Raw genomic sequence first — 18,931 nt, 5'->3', positions numbered from 1 at the left:
ATTCATCACTCCCAGTAGGCCAAAGCCCTTTTCATTTCCCCAATCCAATCCACCTATCCCGCCAATTCGCCCATCCACGGTTGTCCCTCGCCACTTACCTCGGCGCCGGATAAATTCGCCTCCGGTTGCATATGCCGATTTTTTGTCGAGGCTCACTGCGCGAACGAGACGTTGAGGCTGCCTAAACTCCTGCAGGATGGACTTTGTACCAGCGCCTAGCGGGGAGACCCCGGTGAAGGTTCCTGTGGTCGGGGTGGAGGCTGTCGATGTCGCGGAGCCGGTCAACGCGGAGTCGGTCGCGTTGGAGGAGGCATCCTCCGTATATGAAACCGACAGCGATGATTCAGATGGCTGGGATGCTATGTCTGGCGATGATACAATCCAGATGCTGCGCGACGACCAGTTACGCGATGGGCTTGGTACGTGTCCCTGATATCATCTTCTTCCCTTGCCCCGGGCATCCCCGCTATTGGAATCCACCCTAAACTCAAGCTCACAATTTGTATTTTCCTATAGTTCCCGGTGCCTGTACTCTCGAAGAAGCCGTCGCTTTTCGAAACCGGCTCCATGCGATCGGTAAAGCTGCTTTTGTGGAAGAGACCATCGTGCGCGAGACCGTGACAGCGAAGAAGCTATGCACTGCATTCGGCATCGTACCTCCGGCGTTCCTTGAAGGCTCACCCGACGAGTCCTTTCACCCTCTTCTCGCGATTGCTATTTCGCGAGAGTTCTCTCGTCGACGAAAGCTCCCCCATTATAACACTATTGATGATGCCGTGCGCCTTCTGCGGGAGTCGAAAAACATTATCGTGTTGACCGGCGCGGGCGTAAGTACACTTCTCCGATACTTGTCTTGGGTCAAGAAGCTGATGTCTCTCCTTCCTACCGACTAGATCTCGACGAGTCTTGGAATCCCCGACTTTCGTTCAAAAGACACCGGTCTTTACTCAAAATTGGAGCACCTTGGTCTCAGCGATCCGCAGGAGGTCTTTGATATTCACGTCTTTAGGGAAGATCCCAGCATCTTTTTCTCCATTGCGAAGGACATCCTCCCTACCGAAAAGAAATATTCACCGACGCATGGGTTCATAAAGCTGCTTCAGGACAAGGGCAAGTTGTTGACCAACTATACCCAGAATATCGACAACATTGAGGCCAATGCGGGAGTTCTAGCTGAGAATATTGTGCAATGTCACGGGTCCTTTGCAACTGCGACTTGTGTTAAATGCGAACACAAGGTCTCAGGTGATGCGATCTTTGGCGAGATTAAGGCGGGGAATGTTCCTGAATGCAGCGTTTGTCGACAAATCATTGAAGCAGATGCATTGAAACCGCAAGGACTTAAGCGAAAGCGAAGTTCCAACGGGTGTCAGAAAGACCGGAAGGAATTCGAAGATAGTTCGGATGAAGAAGACTATGAAATTCCGACTCCTGGTATCATGAAGGCTGGTCGATCTCTTTTTCTTTCCGAATACACACAATGCTAATTTGCTTACCTTTGCAGCCTGATATCACATTCTTTGGGGAAGATCTTCCTGATGAGTTTGGTCAACGCCTTGTTCATCATGATAGGGAGCTAGTTGACTTGGTGATCGTCATTGGAACTTCGCTCAAGGTGGCCCCCGTAGCAGAAGTGCCGGGGATCCTGCCGCGCGATATCCCACAGATCTACATATCACGCACGGTCAGTTGTACTGGTGAAATCTCCCTCAAACTGAGCCCAACTAATATCTCCATATAGCCTGTGTCGCACACTGGTTTCGATATTGATCTTTTGGGTGATTGCGACGTGGTTGTATCAGAGCTCTGCCGCCGGGCCGGCTGGGATCTACAACACCACATGATACCCGTTGATGAAAAAGTAGATGTTACTCCCGTAGAGGGATATGAGTCACGACATGTATTTCAGGTGGTTGGCGCATAGCGGCGGTGTTTCAGGAATAATTTCTCTATGAAGGACGGCGTCTTCATGGATTCTCTTGTCTTCAAGTGTCGATGTGCCCAGGTGGATATTCTCTCGGCACCTGCAATTGTCTGGTTCATGGCTCTTGGCTTTTCCTTGATAGATATGGCTTTGATTCCCTTTAACTATGATCATAGTGAATTTATGTTAGCATTTACTAATTTTTGCTATGCATTCGAATACTAAACATAATATCACCAGGGCCGTATTTTTACTAGGTGCAGATACCATACCCGATTCGATAAAGCCGCACCTCACTCGATTATCGTATCTTAAGTAAATACTGCAAACAACTTGTATTCAGATTGATAGGCAAGCTTGACATACAACACGTGTACCTAGGTTCCACATGGCAAGAAAGAGATATTAGACTTAAAGAGAAGCAGTCTATGGATAGTATACTACACCAATATTAACTAGTACTACATCCCAACGCTAAGTGACGGTAAATCAACGCCTAAAACTGCACAAACTAGTTGCCAGTGTGAATGTATTGAGTCTTTTGCCAATGGCCTTCCTCTTAAGGTATAGATACAACTACAATGGCATATCATCACACAGCCAATGCCTCAAGCAAAATAATACCCAGGTACTAAACCTACCTAGGTACTAAGTGTGATAAAATTATAATTTCTACGGACCACTGGGCCGGAGAAGATGATGCGGGCGCTCGACACCGAGTTGTTTCCAGGTCTCAGTATCTCGTTTTGCCATCTGTTCAAAGTCGGGGCCAAAGTTCCACTGTGTTGCGGTCCCTGTTCATGGTTCAATATCCCGGTGCGAGGTGCGAACAATGACAAACCTTACGGGTCAAAATTGCAATTTTGAATTCTCTCACTAGAGATAAACACCGAGAGGCTTCCGCGAGCTCTTCGGTCGATGGGATCTCGAGCATGCATCCTCCAAAAAGATGAAATCCCTTGGGAGGCTCCATGGCTTTGGCTGGAAGGTTATGTCAAGACGATGAGGTAAAATGAGTCGAAGTTCAACAAGATGCTGGAATAGCAGACGATGGAGAGAGACGGAATTAAATGGGGTCAAGAGATAGAAAGAAGACGGGGCGAAGAGATAGAACCCTGGGAAGAAGGAAGATAAAGCAGGATAAATGCATTGTGAGTCTGCGTTCCTGCCTATCGTGTGTCTGCCTATTCTGCAAATGGCAGTTTCAGTGCAACGAATCCAAGTTGTTACCATGCCTGAAGTAGATGGTATTCACTTTTACCTGGTAGAACTGGGGGGGGAAAGCAAAGAAAGAAAAGAATTGTAAAGATAATAGGATCAAGAAATAATATGGTACCTAGCTAGTCTCTACAAAATAATAAGTATACTAGGGAGAAGAAGAAGAGGAACAAAGGCTATCTTACACTCTGTTGTAAGTTGATAATAGTGTCATTGCTAGGGACAAAGGGTGGGGTATAAGATCTATAGAATCACATTAGAATAATTTTGGTCTTTTAGGCAAGATGACCGAGTGGTCTAAGGTGCTGTGTTTAGGTTGTTACCTCAGGGTAATTTCTATATTCCGCAGTCCTCCGGGGCGTGGGTTCGAATCCCACTCTTGTCACTTTTTTGACATTTTTTTTTTGTGAATACATTTTGTCCACCTACTTGTTTAATATTGTTAAGGAATATAGATCCAGATACTCATAGGGACCAGGACAGAAGTACCTAGGTAAAAGAATATAATAACTCTAACACTGATATTACAGTGTCACCTCTATAATCACCTTCTAATAGTTAGCCTACGCAGATAATTTTCTAGTCGGTGCTTGATTATAATTTCCAAATAGGTCTTCCAGCTAGGAACCTTAGGTATAGTACCTAGGTAGACCGACACTTCTCGCACCTGCCATATTAACAAATGCCGGTCCTATCTTATATGTTCAGGATTACTTAGGGTTTCTTAGGGTTCCTTACGGTCAGGAACAGAGGGCGACTAACTCAGGCTAGGCCCCAGAAGCCGATCGCTTCCCAGTTATACCGTCAAATTTATTAATTGTACAAACATCCATAGTACTAACTTAAACTAGGTAGTATTCAAGTTCTTAATACTAGTATTCCTAGGGAGACGTACCTAGGTGGATACTAGTTACTAGTAATGTCACGACTCGGACGAAAAGAAATCAAAAGTTACCTAGGTATTAGACTTGAATAGTTGTCACTTCTATCTATAATTATTTAGATTCTAAACGAAAGATCATCTTTTCAAACAGAAAACTCGATTAATTTTGCAACTCCAATTATAGCTCCACCATATACTGAGGCCCAAGTACGGTTGTAGAGGCGCGGAGACCCAAAGGTTAAAGGAAAAAAAAATCAATCCCGATCCCGCAGAACACCCCACCATTGGGTTGGCTCCGTGATTCAACCCCCGCGAACGTTCAAAGAAAGAGACTGCCAGAATCAGCCCGACTCTCTCAACATGGAGTACCTGATTCGGTTTGCTCAATGCCATGAGAACTTCCGAAAGCCGGAAATTCAGGCGCTTGCCACTCTGGTTGGTGCCGACATCGAATTTCTTTCCTACAACGACCATGTAAGTGATGAGCTCAGCGAGCACTGCACTTAGATCTGAAAGACCCAGAGTAAAGCACTGGCTTCGGAATCGCATGTTTCTACCCTCCAACCATTGCCAATCTACGGACAATATCAGCTAACTAAACCCACCCCAGTCACCATACTGTGTTGTAAAGCTGCCAGACAATGACGCTGCGCGCGCGATCATGAAGCGAAGTGTCCTTGCTAAAGACATCAGTGAGCTGTGGGGTCAAGGCACAAATTATGATGAGGTCCATGCCGCTGTTCAAGAACGAGCCTCTGATCGCTGGCCGAAGTACCGCGACGCCATATTTTCGTTCTCGGTGGACACATTCGCAGGCAAACGCAGCCAGACCCGAAAGTCAGAGATCATTAATTCATTCGGATATATGTCCTTCGAGGGTCCCATTCGCATGAAGAACCCCGATGAGCAGTTCATTATTATGGAAGAGTATGTCTCAGATGCCGAGCAGAGTCTCATAGGCACAAAAAAGATAACAGAGCCACGGAACATCTACATGGGCCGTTTTCTTGCCAAAAGTGATCGGGATACCATCGTGAAACTTGATCTCAAGAAGCGCCGGTACATCAGCACTACCACCATGGATGCGGAACTCAGTCTAGTGACAGCGAACATGGCTCTCGCTGCCCCGGGAAAGGTTTTCTACGACCCTTTTGTCGGAACAGGAAGCTTTTTGGTGGCCGCTGCGCACTTTGGAGCACTCACGCTTGGTTCGGATATCGATCCGCGCAGCTTCCGTGGGAAGGATGAAGAGCGAGAGAAAGGCGAAATTGCTGCTTTGCGGAACTATAAGCAATATGGCCTCGAGAGCAAGATGATGGATCTTTTCACGTCGGATCTCACCAATACGCCGTTGCGAAACTGTGGATTGCTCGATGGCATTACTTGTGACCCGCCATATGGTGTGCGTGAAGGCCTTCGGGTTCTGGGAACGCGGGATGGTGTCTTGAAGGAGCCTGTCTTTATTGATGGAGTTGCTGCTCATTAGTATGTCCCTTTTATCTCGAAATATACACCAACGGTACTAATTGTCATCAAAAGCCGACCCGACTACATCGCACCAAAACGACCCTATGGATTTGAAGCTATGCAACGAGATATTCTCGATTTTGCGGTTCGCACGCTCGTTCCGAATGGCCGTTTGGCAATGTGGATGCCCACAGCAAGTGATGAAGCCCACAAATTCCCAGTCCCCATGCACCCAAACCTGGAGGTTGTCAATGTTTCCGTTCAACACTTTCAAAAATGTGAGAATTGATATAATGCGTTTGTTTTGAGCCTTGAATACTGATTCTAATGGACTATAGGGTCTCGGCGGTTGATGACATATAGACGCCTCCCTGACGGAGAAACGTCTGATATCACGCAAGGAAGAAGTTATGTCGATGCACAGGGCGTTATGGCAGATGAGCTTAATGCATTCCGGCGCAAGGTACATGCAGACAACGATCCACTAAATGGCATAGTAACAAGCTAATACTTTCGCATAGTACATGTCAAGACATGGCCCTCCAAGGTCAGAGCTCCGAGAAAATAGGCCCGCAGCACAGTGATGGGTCGTCTCAGATTATTCATAATCTAGCCAATAGGCGGATCTAGCCATCCCGTTTCAGAGAGTGGCTACGTACAGTACATGGAGAAACAAACAAAATAGAAAGGCTAGGAAGAATGTCTAGTGATTATGGGATGTATTACAACTTTCCTTGACGTTTCAAGTCCGAAGCGGTTGGGTCGAGAATGACTCCTTCATCCCGTTCGATTCGCTTGACTTCTTCCGCCAATTCGACTCTCATGGACTGAGCTAGTCTTTCACCCTCTTCATCATCGAGCTCATCACGCTGACCGCGACCGAACATCGCGAAGCTTGGTGACCGAGAAGACTCTGTAGATGGGCGAGGGATAATGTGGAAATGGACATGGGGGACTTGTTGCGCAGCTCTGGCTCCTGTTTAGCCCCGTTAGCGGTAGCACTAGTAACCTGTTGCACTAGACGAAACAAAACAAAAATTGAAAGACAACTTCCAAGGTTGATTGCTTTCAGAATATGCTTTGTATGCGAAGGTAATTGTACTAGTATCCTTGATATATGGAATGTACGCACACCTTGCATGGTGGAGGAAAGGGATAGGGAAGGAGGGCACACACCGTTATTCTGCACCACATTCCAATGTCTCTCTTCGTCGCCAAATATAGTCTTTGTTACGACCCTTGAAAGGATAGGAAGCCATTTGCCGACCTGGAGCACTCGGAAATTAAATTAGTCAGAAACAAAGAAGAGGAGTGTGAGCTTGAAGCCAATCACGTACCTCCTGGCTAGTTTGCACATCCATATCTCCGAGCATTTCGAAATGCCGTCTCGGCGCAACGAGGACATGGCCTCGTGTGAGGGGCATTATGTCTAAAAAGGCGAGGACATGGTCCGTGGAGAGGATGAGATGAGCTGTCGAGTTAGGATCTTGATCGGGAGAGTTTGAACTTGGTCCAGACCCGTTGAAAGCAAGGGTTGGATTTGTGACGGAGATATTGCAAAAGGGACAGAATGACTCGGACGACATGGTGGGAGATGAGACTTTGAGTTCGCAGCTTCGAAATGAGACCGAGTGAATGTGGATTCAACTTGTATACTTGTGTACCTAGGTATACAGCCTTTGGAGGAGAAACCACGAGATCGCGAACAAGTTGAAGCACCTGAGGTTCGTAGTCTGCGAGGGTCCAGTGATGGTGATGAATAGAAAGATCCCGACTCGAAGAATGTATATTGTGCCAACTGGGCGAAGACCCTGAGTAGTTGTGTGATGTTGGTCCTGACAAGTTGTTGGAGTGTTAGCAGGCCTGCAGACCAACCGCGGGCGCAGCGGCGAACCTCGGCTACGGGAGCTCCCAACCCAAGGTGTGGTGGGTACAAGTTGAAAGACGCTCAAGTCGTACACGGTATTAGAATTGCAGTGAGGAGGGATTAGAATCAAAATCGCACGTAACTTGAACTTAATCACATCTTGCACCCATCAGATAAAAACGAGCTAATCTAATAAAACTCAAACCTCAGACCAGCCAAAGACACATTACCCCCGCGCACTCAACTGTTTAACATGCATAGCCCGAGCAAAAGGATGGGTGAGGAAATAATAAGCTCCCTGTCAAAATCAACCAACGACTATCAGAGCCTTGGAAAGTTGCTTTTTGTTCCATGTGCAGACCCTCCCTCGATAGAAGAGGAAAGGGGGAAAGAATAAGGAGAGGCAAGACGCTATGTCAAATCCTACCACAAAGAAAAATGGAAACAAAACAAGAATCAAATCCATGGTGGCAATAAGTTAAAAGTCCGATCTGGGAAGAAGAGGAGTAGAAGAAAAATAGATAGAATCCGACGCCGGTGACGCGAACCGAATAGCAAGAATAGAAAGGTATCAGGGTAGACAAGAGAACAGACACCCCATGCAAGAAGTAAAAGCAAAACAACCCGAACAAAACCACAAGGCTAAAGCGCCGAACACCCCCCCGGTCACAGAAGACAAAATGCCGAAGCGCACAAATTTAATCAAGCCATCGTTAAGAATATGCAAAAAGGTATCTGATACCAGTACAATGAAATGCCAACATATGAAGGAATTGGAACCCCTGGTCGGATAGTCGCAAGCAGCCCTGGGATCATCATGAAGGACAGTGACATTGGCGACGCAGGGTCAGCATAACATCGTCAACGGCATCATTACTGTTCGCTGTCCTTGATATAAGTGTACGGCTCCGAGAGCGAGCTGTCAATGTACATGCCGTGATACTTCTTGGCCCACTGGCGTGTCAAGATAGAGGCTGTGATTGAGAATGTCAGAAAGGCATCGGAGAGAGAGAGAGCGAAAGAGGGAAAACATACCCTTCAAGAATTTCTTGCTGGCATACTTCTTGAAGAAGGCCTCGTGGGAGACAGGGCGGTGGAGGTAGTCAATCATGAGGCGGAAGACCGGATCAATCTCCTCCTCGGTGTATCCGGCGTAGTGAGAGAGGGTGGCATCCTATTGAAAAGAAATGTTAGTTAGAGGCACAAGACAGTGGGTATAGGAGAGAACGAACCCAAGGACCACGCTCAAGAATTAAACGAGCCAAGTACATGGAGGCGGCAGCGATCTGACTCTGGGGGAAGCCCATGAATCGGTGGTCAAGGAGGCTGATTTCCATCAGATACTTTCCGAGAGTTCGGGTTTGGATGTCGTAATTGTCGGCCTTGGAGATGCGACGCAGGAAGTTCATGGGGTTAGGGAAGCTCATGTTGTACTCCAGGGTAGCGAGAACGTGGCGTTCAGCATCGAGGATTTCCTTGTCGGAGAAAGTCTCATCGGCGACGTGGCTGAAGTTGGCAACGTGGGGAGAAAGGACCTCCTCATACTTGGAGGCGATGAACATGGCGGTGACACCAACAAGCTGGAGACGATCAAGAGCAACAACCTCGGCGGACAGGAAGCGGTCAATGATGTTGACAGCCAAGAACAGGGTCTCGGGAAGAAGACGGAAGCGCGTGTGGACCTCAATCAACCAATCGACCAGAATACCACGCATCTTCCACTCCAAATCTGGCTGGTGGTCAATGTACTCAGGGTTCGGCAGAGTCACGAGTTCGAGGTCTTTGAGATAGTCGAAAATCTCTACGACGTATTCCGCGGCCATCAATGGGTCATCCAAGTCCTCAGTGTCCAAGTCGAGGGGCTTCTCGCCCCCCCACTTCAATAATATCGGGGACAGTGTCCTTCACATCCATTTTCGCTCGAGAGTTCTGTTTCTTGAGAGGAGGCTCTTCTTGAGGATCCGCCTTCTTCTCTGTTGATGGGCGTTTATGGCTGTTGATAGCTCCGGGGCCACTCAGTGGCTTCTGCTTGGTCTCGGGCTTCTTTCTAGCGAGACGAGGTCCGGAATTGGGTGCTCGGATATCCTTGTTTCCTGTTGGCTTTTGTACACCACCCTGTGGCTTTGTGGCAACTTGACCCTTTGCTGTGCTGGCCTTATTTCCGCCCTTGACATCACCCTCGTTCTTGAAGTTGCTGACATCACCAAGTGCAGGGCGCTTTCGAGTGGTGGCCCCGGTAGCCCGCTTGGTCTGCACCGGCTTCTTCAATGCATCAACACCACTATCTGTGTTAAGAGCGGCGACCTTGGCCCGTGTAACACGCGCCGCGGGGCCGTTCTCATCGTTCTCGTTCATCGTGCCTCGAGTGCGGAGACTAGTACGCGTCTATGACGGAGTTAGCTTTGGCTGAAAGCTGAACAGAGCCCGTAGTGAGCTCTTTGATGCAGGGCGTGATATTCGTCACAAAACACGAGCTGTCAAGGGTTCAATCAGCTTACCATAGGCATCGCGCTAGACTCGGGGAAGAGAAGAGAGAGACGGGGGCAAGGTGAGAGAAAAGGAACGAGGAACAAAGGTAATTCTCCTTGTTCTGTTCGGCTCAGGTCAGCATTCCGTTGGACATAATTGCCCCAGTGGAGACCAAATTCCAGACGGTCGTCGAGGTCAAGATGCACGTACCACGCGTGAAAAGGTATTCACTTCAAAGGGACTACACTTGCCTGTTGGCAGATGTAGTAGTCGGGGCGATGTCGAGTAAAATGAGTCGCGATACACGTTGCATACAAGTTGATATTGATGTTGAGTAAGCCCGCGTTGACCCTGGTCCTGCCGTTCAAAAAACGCGTGTCGATCTGGGATTGAAGGGTGTCGAGGTATTCAATATCACACGTGGAATCCTGATGTTAGGATTCAGGCGAGATTAATGGAGTTGGGGAGGGGAGGGGGGTATCTTGAAGTGGAATGATGATGAGGGAAAAGGAAGAACCTGAGAGGGCCAAGCGATGTTTGGGCCCTACTGTGCTAGCGCGGAAAACCGGTCAAAACTGACTGACGCCCCACCTGCGAGTCGCGCAGAGCTCGGTATACCCAGCTTCAATCGTGGGAAATAAGGCTATTTTGCGTCTTAAAAAATATTGGCTTGATGTTTTTTCTTCTTGCAAATTGGAAATTAGCGATCCAGAACCGAATAGGCAAATGGAATTCAAGATTTAGTCCAGATGAAAGGGTAGATCCAGCAATGAAGGGGAGGGGGCAGGGCGGTATTGTCCGTAAATACGCGTATGTATTGATGACCTCGCGCGCTGGAGCGTGTCCACGTGACCATCAACAAATCCGTTGCCCGGCAACGGGAGATATACGTCACGTGTATGACATCCCTCAAGCACCAGCCACAATGGCTACGGCCTGTCGGTGGCAGTGCAGCTCACCTAAATCACGTGCACCCGAACTTTTTGTTGGCGCTGCGGAAGGCAAGCAGAAGGCTATTGGACTTCCGGTTTCTTCGTTGGGAAGCACTCCATCACCATCTTTGCCATTGCGCATTCTTCGTCGCTTGGTTCATTTGTGCCATGCTTCTTCAGCCTAGAATTGCCCTCCGGGCAATTCAGCTACCCTTTAGGTCCCTGCCGACCCTCCCAGTTCGCCGATTTGTTTCAACGGAGACCACATCCTCCGACAAGCCTTCAATCTCGACATTCGATGCTAGCGCGACATTTGCTCCTCCCCCTACCCGAGATGACTCCGGTGTCAAGATCCGCACATACATTCCCCGTACTCCCGGTGTCCGTCACTTGCGCCGGCCAGTTAACGACCATCTTTTTAAAGGCCGCCCCATTCACCGATTGACCTTCCCCAAGCGTGGTCATGCCAAGGGTGGACGTAACAACAGCGGTCGAGTCACTGTTCGTCACCACGGTGGTGGTGCCAAGCGCCGTATCCGAACTGTTGACTTTTTGCGAATGGCCGCTGGCCCTCATTTGGTGGAGCGCATCGAATATGATCCCGGACGTACCGCACACATTGCTCTGGTTCGCAGCAAAGAGAACAAACAATTGAGTTACATCCTTGCTCCCGATGGGATGCGAGCCGGTGAAACCGTCCAGAGCTATATGTCTGGTATCCCCGAAGACTTGTGGATGAGCATGGGTGGTACAGTCGATCCTGGTGTGTTGGCGGCTCGGACTGCATGGAGAGGAAACTGCCTTCCTCTGCACATGATTCCCGTTGGAACTTCTATTTTCAATGTTGGACTACGTCCCGGAAAGGGTGGCCAGCTGTGCCGTAGTGCGGGTACCTATGCTACTGTGGTGGCCAAGGGTAGTGACTCTCGGCAGCAGGAACTCGAGGCCGATTCAACAGATCAGCCCGAAACTGAGAAGAAAATCCTGTCCCTGCGTGAAAGACAAAAGCAAGAGCGTCTCGCTCAACACATTACTGTTCGCCTCTCCAGTGGTGAAAGTCGACTGATCCACAAGGATTGCTGCGCTACCATCGGCATTGCCAGTAACCCCAACTATCAATACACTCAGTTGGGCAAGGCCGGTCGATCTCGATGGTTGAACATCCGTCCGACTGTTCGAGGTCTTGCCATGAACGCCATGGACCACCCTCACGGTGGTGGTCGTGGTAAGTCCAAGGGTAATGTTGACCCGAAGAGTCCTTGGGGTATTCCGGTACGTCTTTCTTCTCGCGTGGTGAATTTCTTCTCCCATTGCAGCACTAACGTTTCCTTTCTTTTTTCTAGACCAAGTCTGGTTACAAGACCCGTCCCAAGTGGAAGATCAACAAGGCCGTGGTGCACCCCCGACCCCGCAACCAGGGTCAACGCCGCCGTGGATACAACTAGTCTCAGTCTCAGCCATTTGTGTCTTCGGTTGCCAGTTGAGTGTTGCACTTTTGCCTTGCAATCAATGCTTTCCCCTCATCTATACCTCACCCCCATTATTTCCGGGGATTTGTACGATATATTGCCTCCATGTTTCTTTACACGTTTTGGAAAATATTGTTTTATTCTATCATTGGTTGGACCCCAAGCAGAAGGTGCACTGTATAGTAAGATGGTCCAAGGCCACGCCCATCAAATGGAAGCAAATAGATCGATCTTTGTTCAGCTTTGACATGTGTAAATGTAGTCATAAATTCTGTACTCCGTAATGTTCGTATTCGGGAAGCTACTTTGATTCATAGATACGAGCTGATGTTGAAGGGAGATCGGGTTAAAGGCCAAGTGGACCCGGACCCTCCAGGCAACGCTGTCGTGCGTAGACACCGCCGATCTTTTTTTTTAATCGAGGTACTCTACGGAGCAGCTCCAGTTTCCTTCCATTTTCCATAGTCTTCTTTCGAAGCTCGTCGAACCAAATTTAAACTTAAAATACATAGGAAAATGAAAGGAAAAGGAGGTGGAAGCTCAAGCAAATATAGATAAGACAAATCGCAAGGTGACACCTGAACCTTATGGTAAATAAATTCTTCGTCGGGATTCGGGTTTCTCAGATACCTTAAGGTAGCCAAGTTCAACTTCTCCATCGCGGGCTCCCGAACTTCTTTGTTCCCGCTTATCCCCCAACCTGCAACCTCCATTAACCCCCATTTAATTATGACCCGCGAATGTGACTGAAGATCTGCCCTCGTTGCCTTATTTCGAAGAAGCCCCTGGGCTGCAAGTCATTCACCCTGATAAGCGGTGGGCTGTCACTTTCGTCATCGCTTTGAAATCTGATCCTCAACTCTCAACTGCCTCACCACCTGGCGATCGCGACCGCGACCCGCCATGGACAATCTTCCCCCCTCCGCCTTTTCGCAGGGTTCCTCGTCGCAATACCCAACCGAATCCAGCCTATCAAACACCGATTATGCAATCGCAGACAACGGTTTCTCCGAGAATGGTGCGCCGACAGACAGCAACTATGTACCTCGCCCGAAGCGCATAGCCTGTGTCGTCTGCAGACGCAGGAAACTTCGTTGTGATGGTAAACGGCCTAGTTGTGGAACTTGCTCTCGTCTGGGCCATGAATGTTCCTACGATGAAGTACGCAAGAAGAGTGGCCCGAAGCGGGGGTACGTGAAGCAGCTGGAAGCGCGATTAGGTATGACCTGCCCATGAACTCAGTCGCCGCAAATTTTGAGAAGGATTATCGTTTTAACGATTGTCAATTTACTAGCCCAGGTCGAGACGCTACTCAAAGGTCAGGATGGCGAACCCGTCCCAAGAACCTCGCCCCCTCAACCGCAAGAGAATACATTCACGGCCCCTCTCCCAGATGATAACACCCTCGTCCTACCGGAAATTTCGGGCCTAGGCGCCGACCTAGGAAACTCAATACCCTCCTCTACAACTGAAGCTACCGCATCTCAGACAAACCCAATGCTCTTCCCTAGCGACCCCCAGTGGGATATGATCGGCCTGGGGTTAGAGGAGCCTCTTCCGATGCAGGATGTCATTGATGAACTGTAAGTGGGCTATACACCTTATGATCATTTTGTCACCATGCTAAAATGGTGTGTTTTCAAGAGAGAATATATATTTCGAAAAGATTCAGCCAATGCTACCTCTCCTCCACCGACCTCGATACTTCACCAATCTGAATCTTGCTCCTCATATGCGCCCGCCTATCTGTCTCCGATATATGATCTGGTGTCACGCGGCATCGATCAGTGACAAATACTATGGACTGCACAATCATTTCTATCACCGCGCCCGCAAATATGCTGAAATGGATGAGATGAAAGGGTTTGGAGAAAACATCATCACCCTTTCGCATTGTCAGACTTGGATTCTAATTGGCTCATACGAATTCCGCATGATCTACTTCCCACGAGCATGGTTAAGTGTCGGAAAGGCAGCCAGATTGGCGCTCATGATGGGTCTGAACCGATTGGACGGGACTGGTCTTGATGTGAAGCAATCCATGTTTCCACCAAAGGACTGGACTGAGCGCGAGGAGCGCCGTCGCACATTCTGGATGGCTTTTTGTACAGATCGGTATGCCAGTATTGGTACCGGCTGGCCCATGATTATTGATGAGAATGACGTGAGTTGTTACCCGAATGCAATCCTCGCTGAGACTGGATCACGGTATACTAACTGGAGCTAGATCATGACCAACCTTCCCGCTTCCGAGGAAGCATATTTGAAGAGCAAGCCGCAGCGCACGCTCAGTCTAGCTGATATCATCGCTGGCGAGGGTGTCACGACATTAGCACCATTTGCTTGTGTATGCGTGCTGGCAAATCTTTTCGGCCGCAATCTGAACCATATCCACCGACCGCAGCCCCAAGACAACGACCATGACCTTAATGGGGAATTCTGGAAGCGACACAGAAGCCATGACAACATCCTTCTTCACATCGCACTTTCATTGCCTGACCACCTTCGTCTTCCGGGTGGCATGGATGATGTAAACGTCATTTTTGCCAATATGAACATTCACACATCTACCATTTGTCTTCACCAAGCAGCAATCTTCAAGGCCGAGAAGAACAAAATGTCGAATCAAATTGTGACTGAGAGTAAACGCAGATGTCTTGTTGCAGCAAACCAGATATCCAGCATCATGAAGATGGTCAGCCATGTTGACTTGACGATTGTAGGTTTGGGCCGTGGTCGTTATTTGGGGAATTTTCAGACCTTCGAGCTAACTGATTTTTAGCTGAACCCATTCATGTCATTCTGTCTCTATATATCAGCCAGGGTCTTCGTACAGTACCTCAAATCGCGACCGGATGATTCGACTGTCTACTCTTCGCTACAATTCGTGATTTCTGCGCTCAATGCGATGAAGAACAAGAATCCATTGACCGAGTCATTCCTTGTTCAACTGGATGTTGACCTTGAGGGCACTGGAATAAAAGCCATGGACAATGCAAAATTTACCTTTGCACACACTGCTGCGGTCCTTGTGAGTTCTGCTATTCCTCTATTACCTCTGCTGGGCGTTCAGTCTAATCTTGCGATTCCCCATCTAGCAGACATATTGCCCTAGTAGGATGGAACAGTGTCCTACTATATACGATATCAGAGATCCAAGTCGCCCACGAAACTCGGACCAATCAAAACCTGATAGCACAAACCAAACCGGCTCGGCACAAGTTCCTGCGGATCGCAGAACTACCACATTGCCCAGCCGTTATCGGGATACACGGGCTGTTGATCCTGAACTTGGAAGTGCTGGTAACAATGCACAACAATTTCATCCCCTCCCGCGAGCTTCAGCGATCAACTCCGATGCAATCGGCCAAGGGGGCATCGTGGACATGGACATGGACTTCTCTCCAGATTTCGGTGGGCTTGGCGGGAATCCACCATCCGATCATCCCACCCCTTTCAACTTTGAACTCATCCTCCAACACATCCTATTCGATGTCTGGACTCGACAACCCATCCCCCGGAAAGAAACAGCAGAGCTCTGCCTCCACCCAGCAGAGTCAATCTTCTGCTTTCGACAACATCCACTCCGTTCACATCTCTCCTGTTAGTACCGAGTCTCCGGCGATGCCCGATCTGGGTTCATTTGCCGGGAACATGTACTCCAACAGAAGTAACACCTCTCTTGGAGATACCAATTCTGCCAGGGCCTATCCCGACACCCCGGGTTGGGATATGTCAGCCACAAATCCCAGTCTGAGCAATGTAGACTTGAGCAGTCTCAACGTTGACGCTTTGAGCGAGGCCCAGTGGGCTCAGATCTTGGAAAACAACGGCAGTGGACCAGGATGGGAGAACTGGCGCCCATCATGATGAAAATTGAAAGAAGTCTCCTCTATGGCAGATCTCCTAGCCCGTTTCTGCTGCGGGCCCATTTCATGGGGAAAAGCCTACTCCCTGAAGGAACTAAACCACTGTGGCCCAGAACCCTTCGTTTGTAACATAACACACAGCCGATGGCTAATCGCGTCCCCGGCATCGCCATAATTGAGGCGCGTTGGCTGAATACCCATCCGACCGATTCGACACGGTGCGGTGGAATCACTCCAGAAACAAAATTCCTAGGGAAAATACCTGAGAACCTAATTCGACTGCTCTCAACTCTCACGACGGCTTCACACCCTCTCCTCTCTCCCTGAGGTTACGAGCTTTGACCAAAGCAAAACCTCTCCCGCTACAAGCATACTTGATGAGTCGACACAATTGTGGGCTAAACGACCTGATGATGACGAACAATGTCCTTTATGTAATTATTCTCCACTCTCAGATTTTGTTGATCACGATGGCCATCACTTCCGAGAGAAGGTCACTTTGATATTCACTACTATAATGAAGATGAAGAAATACGTAAGATATCACTTTTACTTTATGACTTAAAGCTATCTAGGTAGATATCATCTTGGTTGTATCGAACATTGCAATCTACTAGTAGTAGCTGGCTGTATAATCGAGGGCATAGAGACATCCATGGATCGTACTAGTGTCACCTCCGAAACCTACTATACCAGTATTATGGGCACCTATTTAATCGTACTTTTGGAAAAGACTGGTAATCTTACTAGTCGTATTCTGCTGTATATATTGTATAAAGTTTCCATTATTGATTCCACATTGTTTTGATCAGCAGATACCTCCCTTGGGTTTCTGCATTAGTGGTTCCTCCATAGATCACCCCAAAGCTTCAGCCATAGCTAGCGAAACAAGGTAGAAAAACAGCGGGCATTCGCCACTCAGACATCAATATCACCGGTGAGGTCAACGCAAAACTAGTATGCAGCCTCCTTCAGAGGTTCCCACCACCAGCACCGACAATCTTAAGCCCTCCAGGACCACCACTACCAGGACCATCATTGGTAGTAGAATAGGCCAACCAATAGCGAGAAGGATGCCAGGCAACAGCAGGGACACCCGCATTCATACCGGTCAAGGGTATAGTGTAAAGGCTCTCACCTGTCTCAGCATGGAAGATCTCCAACCCATTCCCGCCACAGCCAAGCTCATCACACGCACCGCAGAGGAAGCGCCCATCAAAGCTCCAACTAACACCTCGGATGCCGCCGCCGTTTTCGCTGGATAGTGTCCGGCGGCAGATCCAGTCTGTTGTGTCCCAGAGCGAGATTAGGGCGTCGCTGCCGCCAATTGCGAGATAGCGGCCCGTTGGGGCGAGGGAGACGGCCATGCAGGCTGAGGTGTGTGCGTTGAGGGTGTGGAGGATATCGAAGGAGGGGTAGGACATTATTTTTACGGTTCCGTCGCCGGTTGTCGCGAAGAGGTGGAGGTCGGGGGAGGAAGGGGATGCGATGTGGTGGGAGAAAGTGGTTGCGTTCGTTTGGACGGGTTGGGGGTGCGGGGTGAGAGCTGTATAGGTTGTTGCGCCGGGCTTGGAAGCTGAGTAGGAGTTTATGCCGGTGCTATTGCTTCCGTCGGTGATGGTGTGCGGCGACGAAGGGGATTGAACTGATATAGGTATTAAAGTATCATCCTGCGGAGAGCTCGGGTTAGCCAATGCGTTGCGCCGCGGGATTGTTGGGTCCCTGAGACTGGTTGCTTTGCTGCTTGGTCACTCACCTTCTTTCCGACGACCATTGTGCTGCCATCGGCGGACCAGGACAAGGTGAAGGCCTCGCCCCCAACGTCGAGTCGGCTCACGCATGTCTTGGAGCGCACGTCCCAGAAGCGCACTGTGCCGTCTGTCGAGCAGCTAGCCAATTCTGCGTCGCGGACGGGGTTGAAGAGAACTTTCTCTATAGCTGCTGAATGGCCACGGAGCTCGGTTGAGTATCGGGCGTTCGGGCGTTCAGGGTTCCAAATGCGCAAGGTACGGTCCGCGGAGCCAGTCGCAATCAGCTGGCCGGTGGGATTCCATGCTAGTGTACGGATGCTGTTGGTCCCGAAGAGGTATCATGAGTGACTGGTTCCAATTTGACGCGAGATGGAGGACATACGTGTGTGATCCAGGTCCTTTTGCAGCAGGATCATGGTAAGGTTGGGTCTTGACGTTGCCAAAGACGAATGCGAAATGTTCCTTGGCTAGGAGCTCACGACGTGGAGCGGGTGCCATGACTGGCAGCTCCTCTGGATTCGGCGACTGCTTCTGCTGTGTTAGCAATTGTCGCCCTGGTCCAGATATGTCTGCATCAACGACAAAAGTCAGAGGGTTGAGTATCTCGGAGCGCGGACTCAACCCACGAACTTGAAGATCGTCGTCACTGGCCACTGGGCGGAGAGCGGAGTATATCGCTGCCTCAGGCATGCTCGTTACTACTAGCACTGGATGACCACAAGTCGCAAAGAAGGCCGGACTGGGATTTGATCGATGAGAGATTAGAATACTACTAGTGATAGTAGGAAATAGCAAGTTAAAGAGATGCAAAAGAGTTTAATACACCTGCCAGTGGGCAGCCTTGGAATTAGGCCTAGTTTTGAATTGAGCATAGAGTACGGTAGTACTGGCTAGAGCTGTTCAAGCTCAAGTTGCATCTGGTAGTTACCACCTCTAGTGGAAATTTGTGAAATTTATTATTTTGTCAACTCGAATCTTCATTTCAAGCTTTCAAACCTATGGTAAACAGCATACTAGTACATAAAGTACCTTAATGTAGAGTTGAAGGTACCTTAAGGCAGTGCCTATCGATAAGCACCTCC

The 18,931-nt window shown here is 49.0% G+C and overlaps 8 protein-coding genes across 8 annotated transcripts; 4 read left to right on the top strand and 4 right to left on the bottom strand.

Annotated features, from left to right (window-relative positions):
• Window positions 1-196: 196 nt before the first annotated feature.
• On the top strand, window positions 197-1,924 carry N7533_005518 (putative histone deacetylase SIR2; the record flags this gene model as incomplete). The annotated part of the gene is made up of 5 exons (XM_057102168.1): window positions 197-419; window positions 517-827; window positions 894-1,445; window positions 1,505-1,684; window positions 1,742-1,924. 5 exons carry the CDS (start codon window positions 197-199, stop codon window positions 1,922-1,924), a joined length of 1,449 nt encoding a protein of 482 aa, XP_056961798.1.
• Window positions 1,925-2,596: 672 nt separating this feature from the next.
• N7533_005517 (uncharacterized protein) lies at window positions 2,597-2,897 on the bottom strand (the record flags this gene model as incomplete). Its single annotated transcript, XM_057102167.1, has 2 exons — window positions 2,597-2,718; window positions 2,813-2,897. 2 exons carry the CDS (start codon window positions 2,895-2,897, stop codon window positions 2,597-2,599), a joined length of 207 nt encoding a protein of 68 aa, XP_056961797.1.
• Window positions 2,898-4,385: 1,488 nt separating this feature from the next.
• Window positions 4,386-6,076, top strand: N7533_005516 (tRNA (guanine-N2-)-methyltransferase; the record flags this gene model as incomplete). Its single annotated transcript, XM_057102166.1, has 5 exons — window positions 4,386-4,499; window positions 4,636-5,510; window positions 5,565-5,770; window positions 5,831-5,955; window positions 6,014-6,076. The coding sequence occupies 5 exons, from the start codon at window positions 4,386-4,388 to the stop codon at window positions 6,074-6,076; spliced, it is 1,383 nt and encodes a 460-aa protein (XP_056961796.1).
• Window positions 6,077-6,214: 138 nt separating this feature from the next.
• N7533_005515 (HIT family protein) lies at window positions 6,215-7,078 on the bottom strand (the record flags this gene model as incomplete). The annotated part of the gene is made up of 3 exons (XM_057102165.1): window positions 6,215-6,468; window positions 6,669-6,759; window positions 6,830-7,078. 3 exons carry the CDS (start codon window positions 7,076-7,078, stop codon window positions 6,215-6,217), a joined length of 594 nt encoding a protein of 197 aa, XP_056961795.1.
• Window positions 7,079-8,232: 1,154 nt separating this feature from the next.
• On the bottom strand, window positions 8,233-9,866 carry N7533_005514 (B-type cyclin nimE; the record flags this gene model as incomplete). Its single annotated transcript, XM_057102164.1, is given in 5 exon segments — window positions 8,233-8,333; window positions 8,395-8,533; window positions 8,592-9,236; window positions 9,256-9,744; window positions 9,858-9,866. The coding sequence occupies 5 exon segments, from the start codon at window positions 9,864-9,866 to the stop codon at window positions 8,233-8,235; spliced, it is 1,383 nt and encodes a 460-aa protein (XP_056961794.1).
• A 1,062-nt stretch (window positions 9,867-10,928) lies between these two features.
• On the top strand, window positions 10,929-12,205 carry N7533_005513 (mitochondrial 54S ribosomal protein uL2m; the record flags this gene model as incomplete). Its single annotated transcript, XM_057102163.1, has 2 exons — window positions 10,929-12,032; window positions 12,104-12,205. The coding sequence occupies 2 exons, from the start codon at window positions 10,929-10,931 to the stop codon at window positions 12,203-12,205; spliced, it is 1,206 nt and encodes a 401-aa protein (XP_056961793.1).
• A 927-nt stretch (window positions 12,206-13,132) lies between these two features.
• Window positions 13,133-16,099, top strand: N7533_005512 (putative C6 transcription factor Prf; the record flags this gene model as incomplete). Its single annotated transcript, XM_057102162.1, has 6 exons — window positions 13,133-13,448; window positions 13,524-13,812; window positions 13,874-14,393; window positions 14,457-14,948; window positions 15,012-15,260; window positions 15,383-16,099. The coding sequence occupies 6 exons, from the start codon at window positions 13,133-13,135 to the stop codon at window positions 16,097-16,099; spliced, it is 2,583 nt and encodes an 860-aa protein (XP_056961792.1).
• A 970-nt stretch (window positions 16,100-17,069) lies between these two features.
• Window positions 17,070-18,539, bottom strand: N7533_005511 (uncharacterized protein; the record flags this gene model as incomplete). Its single annotated transcript, XM_057102161.1, has 3 exons — window positions 17,070-17,768; window positions 17,855-18,167; window positions 18,232-18,539. 3 exons carry the CDS (start codon window positions 18,537-18,539, stop codon window positions 17,070-17,072), a joined length of 1,320 nt encoding a protein of 439 aa, XP_056961791.1.
• Window positions 18,540-18,931: the final 392 nt, after the last annotated feature.

The sequence above is a fragment of the Penicillium manginii genome, assembly GCF_028828005.1.
Source record: "Penicillium manginii strain IBT 31320 chromosome Unknown utg000004l:1.0-7231830.0:1.0-7236170.0, whole genome shotgun sequence".
In the NCBI taxonomy this organism is placed as follows: Eukaryota; Fungi; Ascomycota; class Eurotiomycetes; order Eurotiales; family Aspergillaceae; genus Penicillium; species Penicillium manginii.
Note: the sequence above shows the minus strand (reverse complement) of the source record. Positions and strands in the feature narration are given on the sequence as shown.